Source organism: Chamaea fasciata, unplaced genomic scaffold (assembly GCF_029207755.1).
Source record: "Chamaea fasciata isolate MVZ Bird 193981 ecotype frontalis unplaced genomic scaffold, bChaFas1.0.hap1 SCAF_4, whole genome shotgun sequence".
Taxonomy (NCBI): Eukaryota; Metazoa; Chordata; class Aves; order Passeriformes; family Sylviidae; genus Chamaea; species Chamaea fasciata.
Window position 1 is genome coordinate 63,516,456 of NW_027094089.1, and position 13,720 is coordinate 63,530,175.

Consider the following 13,720-nt stretch of genomic DNA (forward strand, 5'->3'; position numbering starts at 1 on the left):
ATGAACAGGATACTTTGATTAAATTTCGTCACTATTCTGTTGTGTATGCTAAGAGAAAGGTTGTTTCAAGCCTTCTTTCACAGTAATTAAACATTCTAGAATTGATACATTTTGAAAAATCTTTAAGCTGTTCATCTCTGTATTTATGAAAGATCTACTATACAGTATGTTAGGATAAAATCAAAATTAGTAAAATCAGTTTTTATTGAGAGATGAGGCTTGGTTGTAAACTGAGCAGCACACACATGTTTGACAATAGCTTTGAACTGTGTTCTCTATGGTCTTATGGAAAAGTGGGAGGTCACTAATTTGCCTGTCTGTACTGGGAATTTGATCTCTCGGGACTTGAGGTAAACATCTTTTTCAGCTTAAAGCACAGTGAAGCCTTTGGCAGTCCTACATATGCACCTTTATCTATAATTTATATGACATTAACGAGAAATCACAGAAACTACACGCATACTTGGATACAGTGACTGACCAAAAGGTCTTGTCTGGACACAATCAAATAATGAGGGTAGTCCTCCTCATTGGGAAATTGATGTCAGGAAGAAACTGCAAGAGCAATAAGCCACACCTATTCAGATCTGTTCAGCTGAATCATTTGAATCATTCAGAACATACCTAGCTGATGCTGTTGCAGGGAAAAGTACCAGCTTGGATCTCATCACCGTTCTATTGGTCAGAGTGTGAGAATGGTCTCTTCTTCAGCTTTTGTGGGGAGAAAAGAAAAAGGAAACAGGTTTTGGAGCAGTAGTGCAGAATAAAATACTACAAGTATTATGATAAAGTAAATGAAGCTCTCCTGACGTCACACATTTGCAGATAATTTGGAAGCTGTTAAGACTGTCCTGAAAATTTAGAATGTTTTTTCCTATTTGCAGTTGAACCATCCTTCCAGCAAGTATTTTGTAAAATATTTAAATAACAAGTAGACATGATAACGGCTCAAGTCAACTTACTTTAAACGTTCAACTGTCTTTGTTCCTATTTTCACCACTTAGTGCCTTTTCCTTGTCTTATGTATCTATGTGTGTTGGTATGTATGTACGTATGTATATGTGTTAAATGTAATTTCTTAGTATCTTGCTAAAGATGGAGTCTAGGTGAAATATTTTGCTATAGTTTAGTCTTTGAAAATCTGTGATGTAGTTTTGCTTCTCACTTTTTCACTTTCTGAACTGTTTCAGTCTGACACATTACCTGCATCAGTATTACTGGTTTGGGTCAGAATTGCACTAAGATACATGATACCAAAAAAGGGAAAACCTCATTTTTACTATACAGTAACTGTATATACAGTCATGAATATACTGTTTTACAAAGAGTGACTGAAGCTCCTTGTAATGATGTCTCCAGTTTGCTGGATAACCAAAAACAAACTTCGTTTGTGTAAAATGAGAAATACTGCTGTTTTCAACATCAGTTTTGTAATTAGACTTCTAAACTGGCTATGTTGGAGGAAATTTCAGTTCTGTATAAGATCATGAGCTGTGCATCTCTTTAAGATCTTTGTATTTATCTCTCAGGTTGGTACAAGAGGATATGGGAATGGACATCCCCTTAGCTGAGGGTGTACTAAGCCCCAGTTCTACAGAGATGAGACCTGGTGAGAGAGGCTCTTACTAATTTTCTAAATTGTATCTTATTCCTGTGGCATTTAATTATGCAGTGAGAATGATATTTCTGTGCTGGTAAAGAATCAATTCAGTGTTAAAAAGAAAAAAGCATTGAGTTTGCTTTATTTAATAATTTTCTTCTTCACTTGAGAAATGATACTTACAGTATGACATTTTCTCTTGGGTATTGTTACCACTTGTTTAGTCCTTGTAAAGTTTTAGTAATAGTCTGTATTATTTATTTTATAATTGACTTCTATCTAAGTAAACTAAGTTAGACGGAACAACTTGAAATGCGCTGTACAAGGCAGAGGCAAGGAGCAAAGGTTCTCATGTTGTTGAATACCAGTTCTATTTAAGACTGATTAAGAGACACTGAGTTTTTTTTTAATTTGTTATTGTATTAAGATATTATATAGTTAAAGCTAAAGATGTTAGTATTTGTAAATCAGCAGTGAGTGCATAAGAAAATAAATATTTACAATGGCTTTTAACTCATACAGAATCTCCCGGGACCCAGCGATGTCTTGATTCATAAGTGAATTTTTTTGTATTTGCCCTTTAAATTCTTAAATAAAAAATAAAAATAAAAAATTAAAATTACAAAATTCTAAAATAAAAAATTCTTCAGAGCATGTTCAAAACCTGATTTTTGTCTGATAATTGAAAAAAAGGAATCTGGATTTAGCATAATTTAAGAGCTCTGAGCTATGTTTGCTGCTACTGTAGATTTTTGTTTCATTTCATTAAACATTAATGCTAATATCTGTGTTTTGTGTTAGATGGTCTTAAATGTCATAGTGTTACTAGAATTGATCAGTCCCAGTTTGTTGAAAGGTAGTTTTTGAGTATCTGGGAGATTATTTGTATGTGAAGTAGATAAAGTTCTCTTTTTCTCTCCTGGTTTTTTTTTCTATTTTTTTCTTTTATTCAGAACCTCCCAATTCTCTTGATCTTAACGGTTCCCAACCCAGAAGGATAAAGCTCACTGCTCCAAACATCAGTCTCTCATTGGACCAGAGTGAAGGGTCTGTGCTGTCTGATGATAATTTGGATACACCCGATGAAGTTGACATTAATGTAGATGAACTTGACACTCCTGATGAAGCAGACTCTTTTGAATACACTGGACAAGGTAATATTCTGGACTGTAAATGTAGAGTTCATCTCTTTCTTTTTTTACTGCTCACATGCTCAGTTTCATGTCTTTCAGATTATCAATATGGTTAAAGCATTTGAGAGTTAATGCTCGGCATCTGAGTATTTTTACTGTCTGCTATTTTTTAACCTTTATTCCTCCTGAGTGAAATATTATCCTTCCATTTATTCAGAGTGAAGAAAAAATAGTACAGCTGAATTAATAAAGTAAGAGTAGCTACCTAGGGAGATTGAAATTCAAAGTCCTGTCTTTGTTCAATATCATAGGACTTGTCTGAAAACAATGTTTCAAGAAAGACAGAGCAGCTGATGGTTGCTGTAGAGAATGCTGTAGCCAACTGCAGCTTCTTGCAGCTCTGGCCAGCTCTAGATAACAGTTACATTAGTCATATTTACGAATATAACTAACTTTGTGCAAAATAGGCTAGCTGCACCAAAGATCTTGCAATATATAAGGGAGTTTGACACAATGTGCTGAAAGGTCTTTTGTTTGGAAGAAGGGTCTGCGTTTTATTCCCATGATTGGAAAGCTGAGATATGGAGGGTGTGTGGGTGGCATGATAAAGCTAGTTCAGGTGTTGGAGTAACAGAATTCCACTAATTTAAATGTCCTTTCTCAGCAGGGCTCTCTGTACAGTATGGATGCACCCTGAAGTGTGCAATGGATACTTCATTCTTCCTTCACATATCAATGATTTTCTTGTATAGGACTATGATGTAGAAGTTTTACTCAGTTTTACTTAGTTTCATGATGTTCAAACTAGGGTGTTTCCTGTTCCTTGCTAGTACCTTATAAAATGTGAAGGTGTAAGATCTGTAGTTGCTGATGTAATTACAAACAGATCACAAGCTATTTGAGGGGAAAAGAAATGTGAACATTTTACGGCCAAGAGCAGAAAAGAAACTTTAAAAATAGATCAGTTTAAACTGAATTTTCCCATGCATTTACTTTCCCTAATGTTAGTGAGATTTCTGGAGCATACAAGGACAGTTGCATTATTTTAAGTGGTATTGCCAAAGAGGCATTACTCAATTGTGCATGAGCAGCTCTAATGTTACTTCTTATGAGGAGGCTGGTTTCTTATGGATAGATGTAAAGTGTGGTGATGAGTTGCTTGGTAGTTAGAAGATTTTGTAGTGAAGGTTAAAACTAACACACACACATGGGCTCACATGCTTAGACTGTTGTGACCACTTTGTGAGAGAAAAGGTCTCTTGTCTGAAGTAGAACAGATGTTGTCTTTAAGCCCACAAATAATTAAATTCTACTCCTGTGATTTTCATAGCAGTTGTATTGATGGCAGCCATTTCCTCCCAGTGGGTTTTTTTTTCTGCTTTCTAAATGTGATGATTTGTTTGGTTCTTAAAGTTGGACCAATTTCCCCAAATGCTTAAGTGAAGAACTCAGGGTCCCTCTGGTTCTGGTGATATTTATACAGTTGTGTAGTTTTAGTTTAGGTAGTTAATATAAAAATGTCTTCCACTGAGATGAGCCATGAAAAGAGTAGAAAAGACCTCCCCCAAAATAATCAACATTTTATCAAAATAAGCCAGCAATAAAATAAGTTGGCTATATGTAATATTAATCTGATCGCTCAGATTGTAGTCATAAGAACCAGTGCAGAATGGCTTATTTGCATGGTAAATAGCCTTTGTTATCTTTATACTCCTGTACTCTGCTATTACCTGGTACAAACTCTGATGTTACCAGCAATCTCCCTCAGTCCAATGTTTCTAACTGCTGCCAAACCCAGAAAAGTAATTACTGAGAAAAACATTGCTGCTGAGACCAGAAAGAACAGTGATTTTTGTCGTGATCAGACTGTTGAAGGTCCCTTTGAACTACAAAAGACAACTAAGAAAAACAAGACTGTTACCATGGTTCAGGGGTCCACCTCATCACTTAAAAATGTCATTGTATCGTAAGTAATACTGAAACCCATTTTTTCAAAAGAATGGTGAAGAAGAATCATCACAACTGCAATATGCATTAAAGATGAGATGAGAGCAGAAGTACTATTGTACTTGCCTTGAACTAGCACCTGACTTGTTCAGATTGGTTGATCGTAAATTTCACGGGTTGGGGGGTTTTAGTCACTAATACCATACATTCCAACATTCCCTTTACACGCCATGTTAGTTTCTGAAATAAGGTTTTTACGATTATTGCTTTAGATGACATAAAAATTGCATTTCTGAAAACCATATATGAGTATCAATGAAGGCCTATTCCCAAATCAGCACTATTTATAAAGAATGGTTATAATTTTTTCTGCAGATATTTATTTCCTGTCTGAATTTCATACTGTTGCATCTTTGTCTGGAAGATCAACACTCCAGGCAGTAAAGGAGAGTTACTTCATCAGAAAGAGGCAATCTAGTAACATTTCTATTAAAAAATAATTTATGGATCCAATTTCAAGATTGTAAATTTTATCAGGGTCTTAGTAATTTTTCATTGACTTAAGTTTCACCAACTAAAAAAAAAAATTGCTAAACCCCAAACACAATTTCAACATTGGTCAGCCATGTACATAGCCCAGCCTCTTTTTGTTGAAGTTTGTTCTGCCAGCTACACTTCCATGCCTCAGGCATGTTCTTCCTACTTCACGAGGAATCAGACCAGACCAGGCAGTCTTCGTAGGATGTGTTGATAATCCCATCTATCTATTCTAAAAGTACCTGAGCTGCATAATAGTATCCTGTGGAGACCCTATATCCTTACAGGAATGGGCTGCCTTGCAATGGCCTGTCAAAGTTTGCATAACTTAACTGTATGCATGTAATTTTTATATTGCTACCAACAGTACCTTTGCAAAACTCACAACATAAAAAATTGCATTAAGATACCTAGTTTTGGAGATAGAGTTGTCATGCATTTTGTAAACTTATTCCCAGTGTCACAGAGTACGTGGCATTTCAAAGCTGAATGCTGTTGTTAAACAACTTGAGCATTGTGCCCATTATGTGTGAGAAAGATGTGAGTGTAGTCTTCAGTTCCTCAGTATATAATCTGCTGAGCAGCAACTGTTAAACCAATTTGAAATAATATACTTAAAAAAACCCCTCTATTTGTCAGACTGTCCTTTTTTCCAACCTCAGATCTTCTCAAACTCACTTTATTTGGAGTTCTTAAGGAGAGAAGGCTTACATGGTCACACTCTAGGTACACATGTATATATTTCTTTCTTTTCCATCCCTGTTTCCACCATTAATACAGTTTTGTTTGAGTATGTTTTTAACTCATTGACTGGTTAGACAGTGAGGAAAGAGCTGAAATACTCTTCTTTCAAGATTCTATCAGGCAGGAACTAGGTAAAGTAGAGAATGTTTATAGACTCAGATTTCATTGCACATGAGAGACCCTGCCTCAGAGAGGGGTGCCTTCTGCCAGTATAATTCCCTAATAATATTTTGTATTAGGGACAGAAAACACAAGACAGGCAGCAGCAGAAATTCAGACTTTGTTAGCCCTAGTGTAGCAATGAATATGTGCTCAACCTTTATTTTTAGAAGCGTTTTTTGTGGGCTTAGAGAAACTTGGTGTTTGTAACAGATTTGGTTACCAAATTATTGGTAGGATTTAATGGACAATACAGTTTTACAAATAGTTAGTACATGTATGTATATGTGCCTGTAGCTTTTATGTAGATATATGTGGTGTACATGCAGTGTACTATCATATTCCTGATTTCATAGATAACTTCTGTAATTATTACGATAAATTAGTGTGTTTTGAGGATCATATATTTCGATTTGTACAAGTAGTAAAAGAAGCAGCATTTATGAGAGAAACACATCTCTAAGTAACACGTAGAAAGGTTTGTGGGCACCTGTGTAACATTGGGTTCTTTAGTTCTTGTCAACTGAAATTGCTTCTTTTAGTTTATTTTTAATTCATAGATCTCCTTAGTATTTTCAAATAGGGTGCCTCCAGATTTTTAGGTACACATGTATATGTCATTATGTATCTCACTGTATCTTTCTTTGCTGTTACCTCACTTACTGACTTGCAATTCAAACTCTACTCTTATGACTGCAGAGCCAGAATAATGCTTTAGAAAAAGCATTTACTTCAAATATGTGTCATACATAAGATTTACAGGATCTTTACTTAGAAAGTAAATTATTAATATATACACAGAACCACGAGGCAAAGGTGCTTCAGCAAGAATAGTACAAGAGAGAGGTTTTTCCCCCCACCCCCATGGAAAACAGAGTATGTTGTAACAACAACTAAAGAGGGAAGTTAAATAATTCCAGCTGTGGACATAATCACTTTTCATGTCAGTTTCTCTGTAAACAGCCATTAAATTTAAAAAACTGGAATGCAGTTAAATTTATTGTTAAGAGCAATCCCATCAATGTACAATGAAAATGTAGATTTTACTAATTACTTCCCAGTTTTTTGAAACTTAGAGTATTCAGCAGAGAGACTTTATGATCACTTGTCAGCCATACAGTTAATTTTTTGTGGTCATTGTGTCTGCAGACCACATGTCCATGTTCTCTCTAGGGTGCTCATGGAACAGGTCAGACTGCCTGGCTGCTATATACTTCACAGCAGGAGAAACCCGGTATTTAACCTCAGACAGTCCTAGGGGGAGGTAACTCCTGTGTTTATGTGAGGAGTCAGCATGACTGAATCAGAAAAAGATGAGCGTTCTTCGCGGTTACTGATAGTGTGTGTAAAGAGATTGAAGACAAACTGGGAAAAAGTTGAGAAGCTATAGTTCTCTGGTAATTCCTCTCTAGACAGAAAGTATTGCTATGTTCACATCTATTTGGCAGGACAGGGTTAGTGTAATTCTCATACCTTCAACACAGATTTTAGAGAGCCTACTGTGCAGTAACTCTGGTGAACAGCTGCTCAGTTTTACCAACTGGATGCAAAAATCCCTTGGTGATATTCTGCATAGGGATAATTGCTGTTGTTTTTTTCATGTTCATAATGATGAGGTGTCTTAAGAAAATGGAAGCTTCTTGTTTACTGTCTGTCAGATGATCACATTCTGCTCTTATTTATACCAATACTGTAAAAATGCAGTTAATTTCAGTCATCCATCTCAAATGTATGTAACAGCAAAAATATTTAGAGCTTTAACAGAAAGAGGTAATATATACAGTTCTGATTTTCAGAAGAGCAGACTGCTGCTAAGGATGCTTCTCAGGAGGAGTCTGAATCAATTCCGGAGTACACCGCTGAAGAGGAACGAGAGGACAACAGGTTATGGAGAACAGTGGTTATTGGAGAGCAAGAACACAGAATTGATATGAAAGTCATCGAGCCATACAAAAAGGTCATTTCACATGGAGGTAGGAGAAGCTGTAAGCATTTTTTAAATTCATGTAAAAAAATCATGCTTTATTGATCGTGATTTATTTTTATTTTTGTTCTGGCACCACATGGCAAAGGGAGAGAGAGTTTGTTTTTCAGCCTTGGCTGAAATCAGCCAGGCTTTCAATTCAATGTGGCAATGACTAAAAAGAATTTTAAATTCAAAGCTATTTTGGAAGCAGCATACTGACATATATGTGTCAGGAGCAATCTGGTCACTGTAGAGTAAAACTGTCTTGAACAAGTAAAAGCTTTTGACCTACAGCAAAATGAAATTTCAAAAACTTTATTTGGTGAGTTTTGCCAAAACCTTTTGTGTGAGGAAGTATAATGCTCTGTGATTTGCTGAATGATGTATGTGGTTGCACAGATCTAAGCAAGTAGAGTGGCAACAGAGAAAAGATAGTTTTCCCTGGGGCTACCATTCATCTGGCTACTCACCTTTTGCTCTTTTTCTGCCATTTAGAACTGTCAGCAGCATTTCACCAGGAGCTGGTTTATGGAACTTTTTACATAACTTACTAGTAACTATCAAATAACATATCAAAGAGAACATTTAAAGTAGGAAAATGGTTCCATGTGCTTGCTATATTTTTTCATTTGCTCATCTGCTTCCCATCTTCCTCAGAGAATTTATGGTTTCAGTGTTACTAGTACACTTCTGTATAAATTAATTCAAATTGATAAGTATTACTATAGTTAAAGGAAGAAAATTAAACAAGGCTTTCTAAGTGCCTTTTCCTTGGTTTGAATTATTTTTGGATTCTATATTTTTGGGTGGGGCACTCTTTGCTATCTGTTAAGCAAGGTATTAGGTTAAGATTAATTGTTTTATTCCTGCAAAAACGGAGGCAGGTAACGTAGCGTCTCAGAGGTAAGATTTATGAGTTTATATGAGGATGCTTTTGTCACAGTGTTGTTGATCTGCAGCTTGAGTTAAGGATACTAAAATATTAAAGTATTTTCAGTGTTGAGCCTCCTCTATATGGTAAAATTACATAAATAAATTATGGTTAATTTTAACATTAAAAGCAGCTAAATGCTAGTCTGCAGGTATTCATGATGGCCAGTGTACAGAAGATTTAACCAGAATTAATAAAGCTGTTTAGGCCTCCAAGCATTTTTCCACTACAACACTACCATCAAAGATTTATGAATGTAATCACACCTCAGACACAGTTTAGCAAACATACACAGATGGCTTAATTTAGGAAACAAACACAAAATGTTTTTGGGCCTTGCTAATGTTGTTTATTTATATATTTTTGTATGCTGTAAACTAGTCAATATGCATTTGCAATAGAAACTTGTATATTTCCTACTAGATGTTGAAGTTTATGTTTATACTGGCTTTTGTGAAAAATTGATGTTTAATGCGAGACTAGGTAATTCAGGTCAACTCTCAGTATGAAATAATTTGAATTCAGATTTTATTTGTCTGACGTTTTGTTAGATCACTCAAATCTAAGATTAAGAGCATTTAGTTTTCTTTACTTTTGAAAGGGTGTTTGTCAATAGCATTAGTCATTGTAAAACAAACAGTGTAAGATATAACAGTAAGTTTCAGCCTGCCGCTGTCTAAACTGGAATTTTTTTCCTGATATCTAGGCAAATCACAGTAACTTAAGGACTGGTTTAAATTCTGTGTTTATGAAGTGGCAGATTGAAGACAAGGAAACAAAATCCTTTTATTGCATGTATCATGGACAACTTTGGACAGTTCAAACAGTTTCTACATTATGGCAGCAAGGTGTATTCCATATGAAGTTCCCTTTGGCCACACTTCAGTGGAGTGCTTATAGGGCCAGGAGTCTTCTTTAATCTCAAGAATAATAATAGGTTCTGACTAAAATTAGTCAATAGGAAGTCAAGTCAAGCATTTCTTGATGATTCAAAGATCTGCTAAACATTCCTCCCTACCAAATGACAGATAACAGGAAATGCAGAATATAGGTGATAGCTACAAAATGGGAAAGGGGAGTGTAGATTTGGGGGTGTAGGTTTGAGATTGTCTTCAACATATGCTCATGGAGAAATTTCTTAGAGATGTTTTTCTTTGCTTTGGGTAACTGAGATTCTGGACAAATGGCTTTTACTGGCTTCTAGTGATGAATTAATGTACCCTTGTCACAGGATGAACATTCCTTCTCTTCAAGCATGTGTGAGAAAAAGTGGCTTAGATTTATCTGTGGATATTTCTTCCATGAGTTGTTAGTTAGCATCCGCACATAATTGTTTTGCTTTTCATGAACTGCTAACTGTGCTGTGTAATCTAGTGGATGCACCTGCCATAATGTGCTCTTACTGCCAAATTCATGTGCCAGCTGGACAGATTGCTTTATGGCAGCATGATACAAAGTCTTCTAAAGTTTTATTAAATTTATGTAAGGATGGAAATGTCCTTCCTATTTCTCTATTTGTAAACCTGAGGGGGAGAGAAATACTGTTTTTTCCTGTTGTTGTTGAAATGCAGCTGGCAACCAAGCCCCACTCAGTCAGTCAGTCACTCGCACATGGTGAATCAGAAGTGTAAGAATGGGTAAAGTATTGGGTTGAAATAAGGACAATTTAATACATAAAGCAAAAGCTGTGCCCACAAGCAAAGCAAAACAAGGAATTCATTCACTACTTCCCTAGGACAGCCAGGTATTCAGCCATCTCCAGGAGACCAGGCCCTCATCACATGAAACAGTGACTTGGGAAGATAAAGGGCATCACTACAAATTTCCCTCCTACTTCCTCCTTCTTCCCTTCCTGAGCATGATGCCATAGGGTCTGGAATATCCCTGTGGTCAGTTGAGGTCAGCTGTCTTGAGGTCAGCAGTGTCTACTTCCAAGTTCTTGTGCATCCTCAGCCTGCTCTCTGAGTGGTGGGGGGTAGTATGAAAAGCAGAAAAGGCCTAGGTGCTTTGTGAACACTGCAGCAATAACAAAAACATCTCTATAGTGTCAACCATCTGATTTCTGTGCAAATCAAAACTACAGCCCTGTACTTGCTACTGTGAAGAGAATTAACTCTGCCAGCTGAAACCAGCACAATTCCAAATAATCCAGGTGAATAATAGTATGTGCTGAAAACAGGACTGGAGTTCCCTAAGCCCTTTAGTTAGGCTTGGATATTGCTCTCTAGTATACAGAAAGCACTGTAAAAGTCTTACAGTCTCTTTTTGGAAAGGTTGTTGAAGTGTTAATATTATCCTTTCATTTTTGTCGTGAAGACATGTTCATGAGGGAAATGGAAGTTTTCTTCACAAATACTATCATTTCCCCCTCAATGTCAGTTTTTTCTAGACTCGAAAGGTTTTTGAGCATTCTCTGAGTATATCTGTCTTCCGTCTCTGCATTGCTAAGTGCTATCTACCTACAACCATTCCTACAGCATCTTTATAAATTCCCTACTGATTGCATGTATCCTTTAAGCAAAACTTTAAACTTAAATGCTGGAGTATTTTTTTATTTGTTATTAACGATAAATACAGAAAATCCATAGCAGCTGCAAAGGCTTATGGAGAAGATTAACCAACATTAATCCATCATGGAAAAGAAAACATTTTCTTTTGGACAATAAGCAACTGTGCTGGGTCCCAGAATGGTAGTACTATAGCTTTGAAGATCAACAGCTGTTATTAATTAGTGATGCAGCCCAGAGAATGCCAGCATTGGACTACTAGAGTATCCCAGGTTAAAAAACAGTTTATACTAAACTTGCAGCAAAGGATTTAACTGATTCCCAGGATCTTTTAAGGGACAGTGGAATGAAGTCATAATTTTAATATTCCAAAGCCATTGGAACTGCACAGGCCGACTGAGATTGGACCGCAAGACTTCGTGAAACATAATTCAAACAATGCAGGACAACAAATGTTGGATATTTTCTTTAGCCTCTTATTCCTTAGTCCGAGGTCAGCATTCAGTACATGATTGCCATAGAGAAGTAGAAGCCTTAGAAGGCTTTTTTGCTGGTCTCTATAAAAAGTTTACTAGTAGTCATGCTATGTGTGGTTTTTGAGAATTCAGCTTAGCTGACTGTCCACCTTCCTTATCACTTCATGATAGTTCATATATTTTCAAACCTTTGGTATGAAGCATTTTGGTATGCTTCCTCAGTAGACATAGAAGCTTTATTACAAGACCTTGAGATTTTTTTAAAAAATTATCCTGCTAAAAGCTTTTGACAAAGATAAAAATGTGTTTTCGTTTTTTTTCCACAGGGTACTATGGTGATGGTCTGAATGCCATCATTGTGTTTGCAGCGTGCTTCTTGCCAGACAGCAGTCAAACTGATTACAACTATGTCATGGAAAATCTTTTCCTGTGAGTGATATGTGAGCAATGTGACAGAGTCTTTTGAGTTAGTACTCAAATTATGCAGTGAGAAGTAACCTATCTTTCCTTAAGCAGTCATTTTGGTCGTTAGAAGGGGTGTGACAAGGAAAGTAGCAGTTTTAGATAAACGGCTCAGTGGAGTATTATTTTGGTATCCTTTACCTACTTACCTTCCCAAATTAAGGTGCATTTGTCAGGACCAAATCTGACCGTTAGTATTTCCCTAAATGTCAAAGAATACAATATCTTAACCTTCTTGGGGTTACAGTCTTTGCACTATTTCACTAGTGATTTCCAGGTCTTGCTGAGAACAATCAGCAGGGGCTTAGACTGTTTCTCACTATTCATTGTTCATTATATATTATGATGATGTATCCCTGAATGTATTTTTAATATATGCTGTCCTGGGTTTAGGAGTTACAGGGCCTTATTTGACACTTACCTTTTTAAAACAGAATAAATGGCAATTGCTGACACAAGCAGCTCTAACTATGCTTCCTGTCTCCTTCTGCTTCTGATTCAGCTAGAAGTGGCAATGGCTAGTTGGGCGGGACAAAAATTTGGCCACATAAACCCAAATCTATCACAGGAAAATTATTCCTAGCAGCGGTTGGTTTGACAGCCCAAAATTTTGAAGGCAGCACTATCCTGAAGTGCCTTCAGCTACTTCCACTTACAGCTGTTAAAAAAATCAATCACTGCAATGTTTTCTGTGGTAAAATGCAGTATGTAATTTCTAAAGCCAACGGGAGACCTGGCCTTTGCCATTTGCAGCTTACAAGGCACTGAGAGCACAGACCCAGGTCTCCTTAATATACCAGTCTGTGAAGATGCACTTGTTAGCAGGCAGTGCCTTTAACATTGTCTCTATGTGAAAATCAAGACTCAGTGTTTTAGTTTCTGGTCAGAACGACCGTTGTCATTTGCCTGGTAGAGCCTTTAAGAGCTCAGTGTCATCTACAGTAACTGAAGGAGTTAGTACAGTGGTTTTAACTTGGTAAATAAGGAACAAAGCTGACTGTAACCATGACTGACATTCAGTAAGTTGTTCTTTGTCTTCACCCCAGACCCTTGTTTAGATAGAGGTGGTGATAAATTACCTTTGCAAAGAAAGCCTTTTCCACGTGGCTTAAGGATATTGCCTAAGTCAATTTTGTAAGTCACTTTTTCTGGACTAATAATATAAATGTGAGTTCACGTTGGCTGTGAACTTGCAGCTTATTTTAAGGCTTGTAGGCAGCTGGCTCTCTGTAAGACAGCAAGAAAAAGGGGTAAGTTC

The 13,720-nt window shown here is 36.5% G+C and overlaps 1 protein-coding gene across 6 annotated transcripts in view; it reads left to right on the forward strand.

Moving 5' to 3' along the window:
- Nucleotides 1-13,720, forward strand: part of PRUNE2 (prune homolog 2 with BCH domain) — a 132,407-nt gene that overhangs the window by 103,010 nt on the left and 15,677 nt on the right. For all 6 annotated transcript variants that reach the window (XM_066181794.1, XM_066181793.1, XM_066181795.1 and 3 more), the window contains 4 exons: nucleotides 1,530-1,609; nucleotides 2,554-2,754; nucleotides 7,917-8,093; nucleotides 12,327-12,429. In XM_066181794.1, coding sequence (XP_066037891.1) covers nucleotides 1,530-1,609; nucleotides 2,554-2,754; nucleotides 7,917-8,093; nucleotides 12,327-12,429 — 561 coding nt within the window. The remainder of the gene's footprint in view (nucleotides 1-1,529; nucleotides 1,610-2,553; nucleotides 2,755-7,916; nucleotides 8,094-12,326; nucleotides 12,430-13,720) is intronic.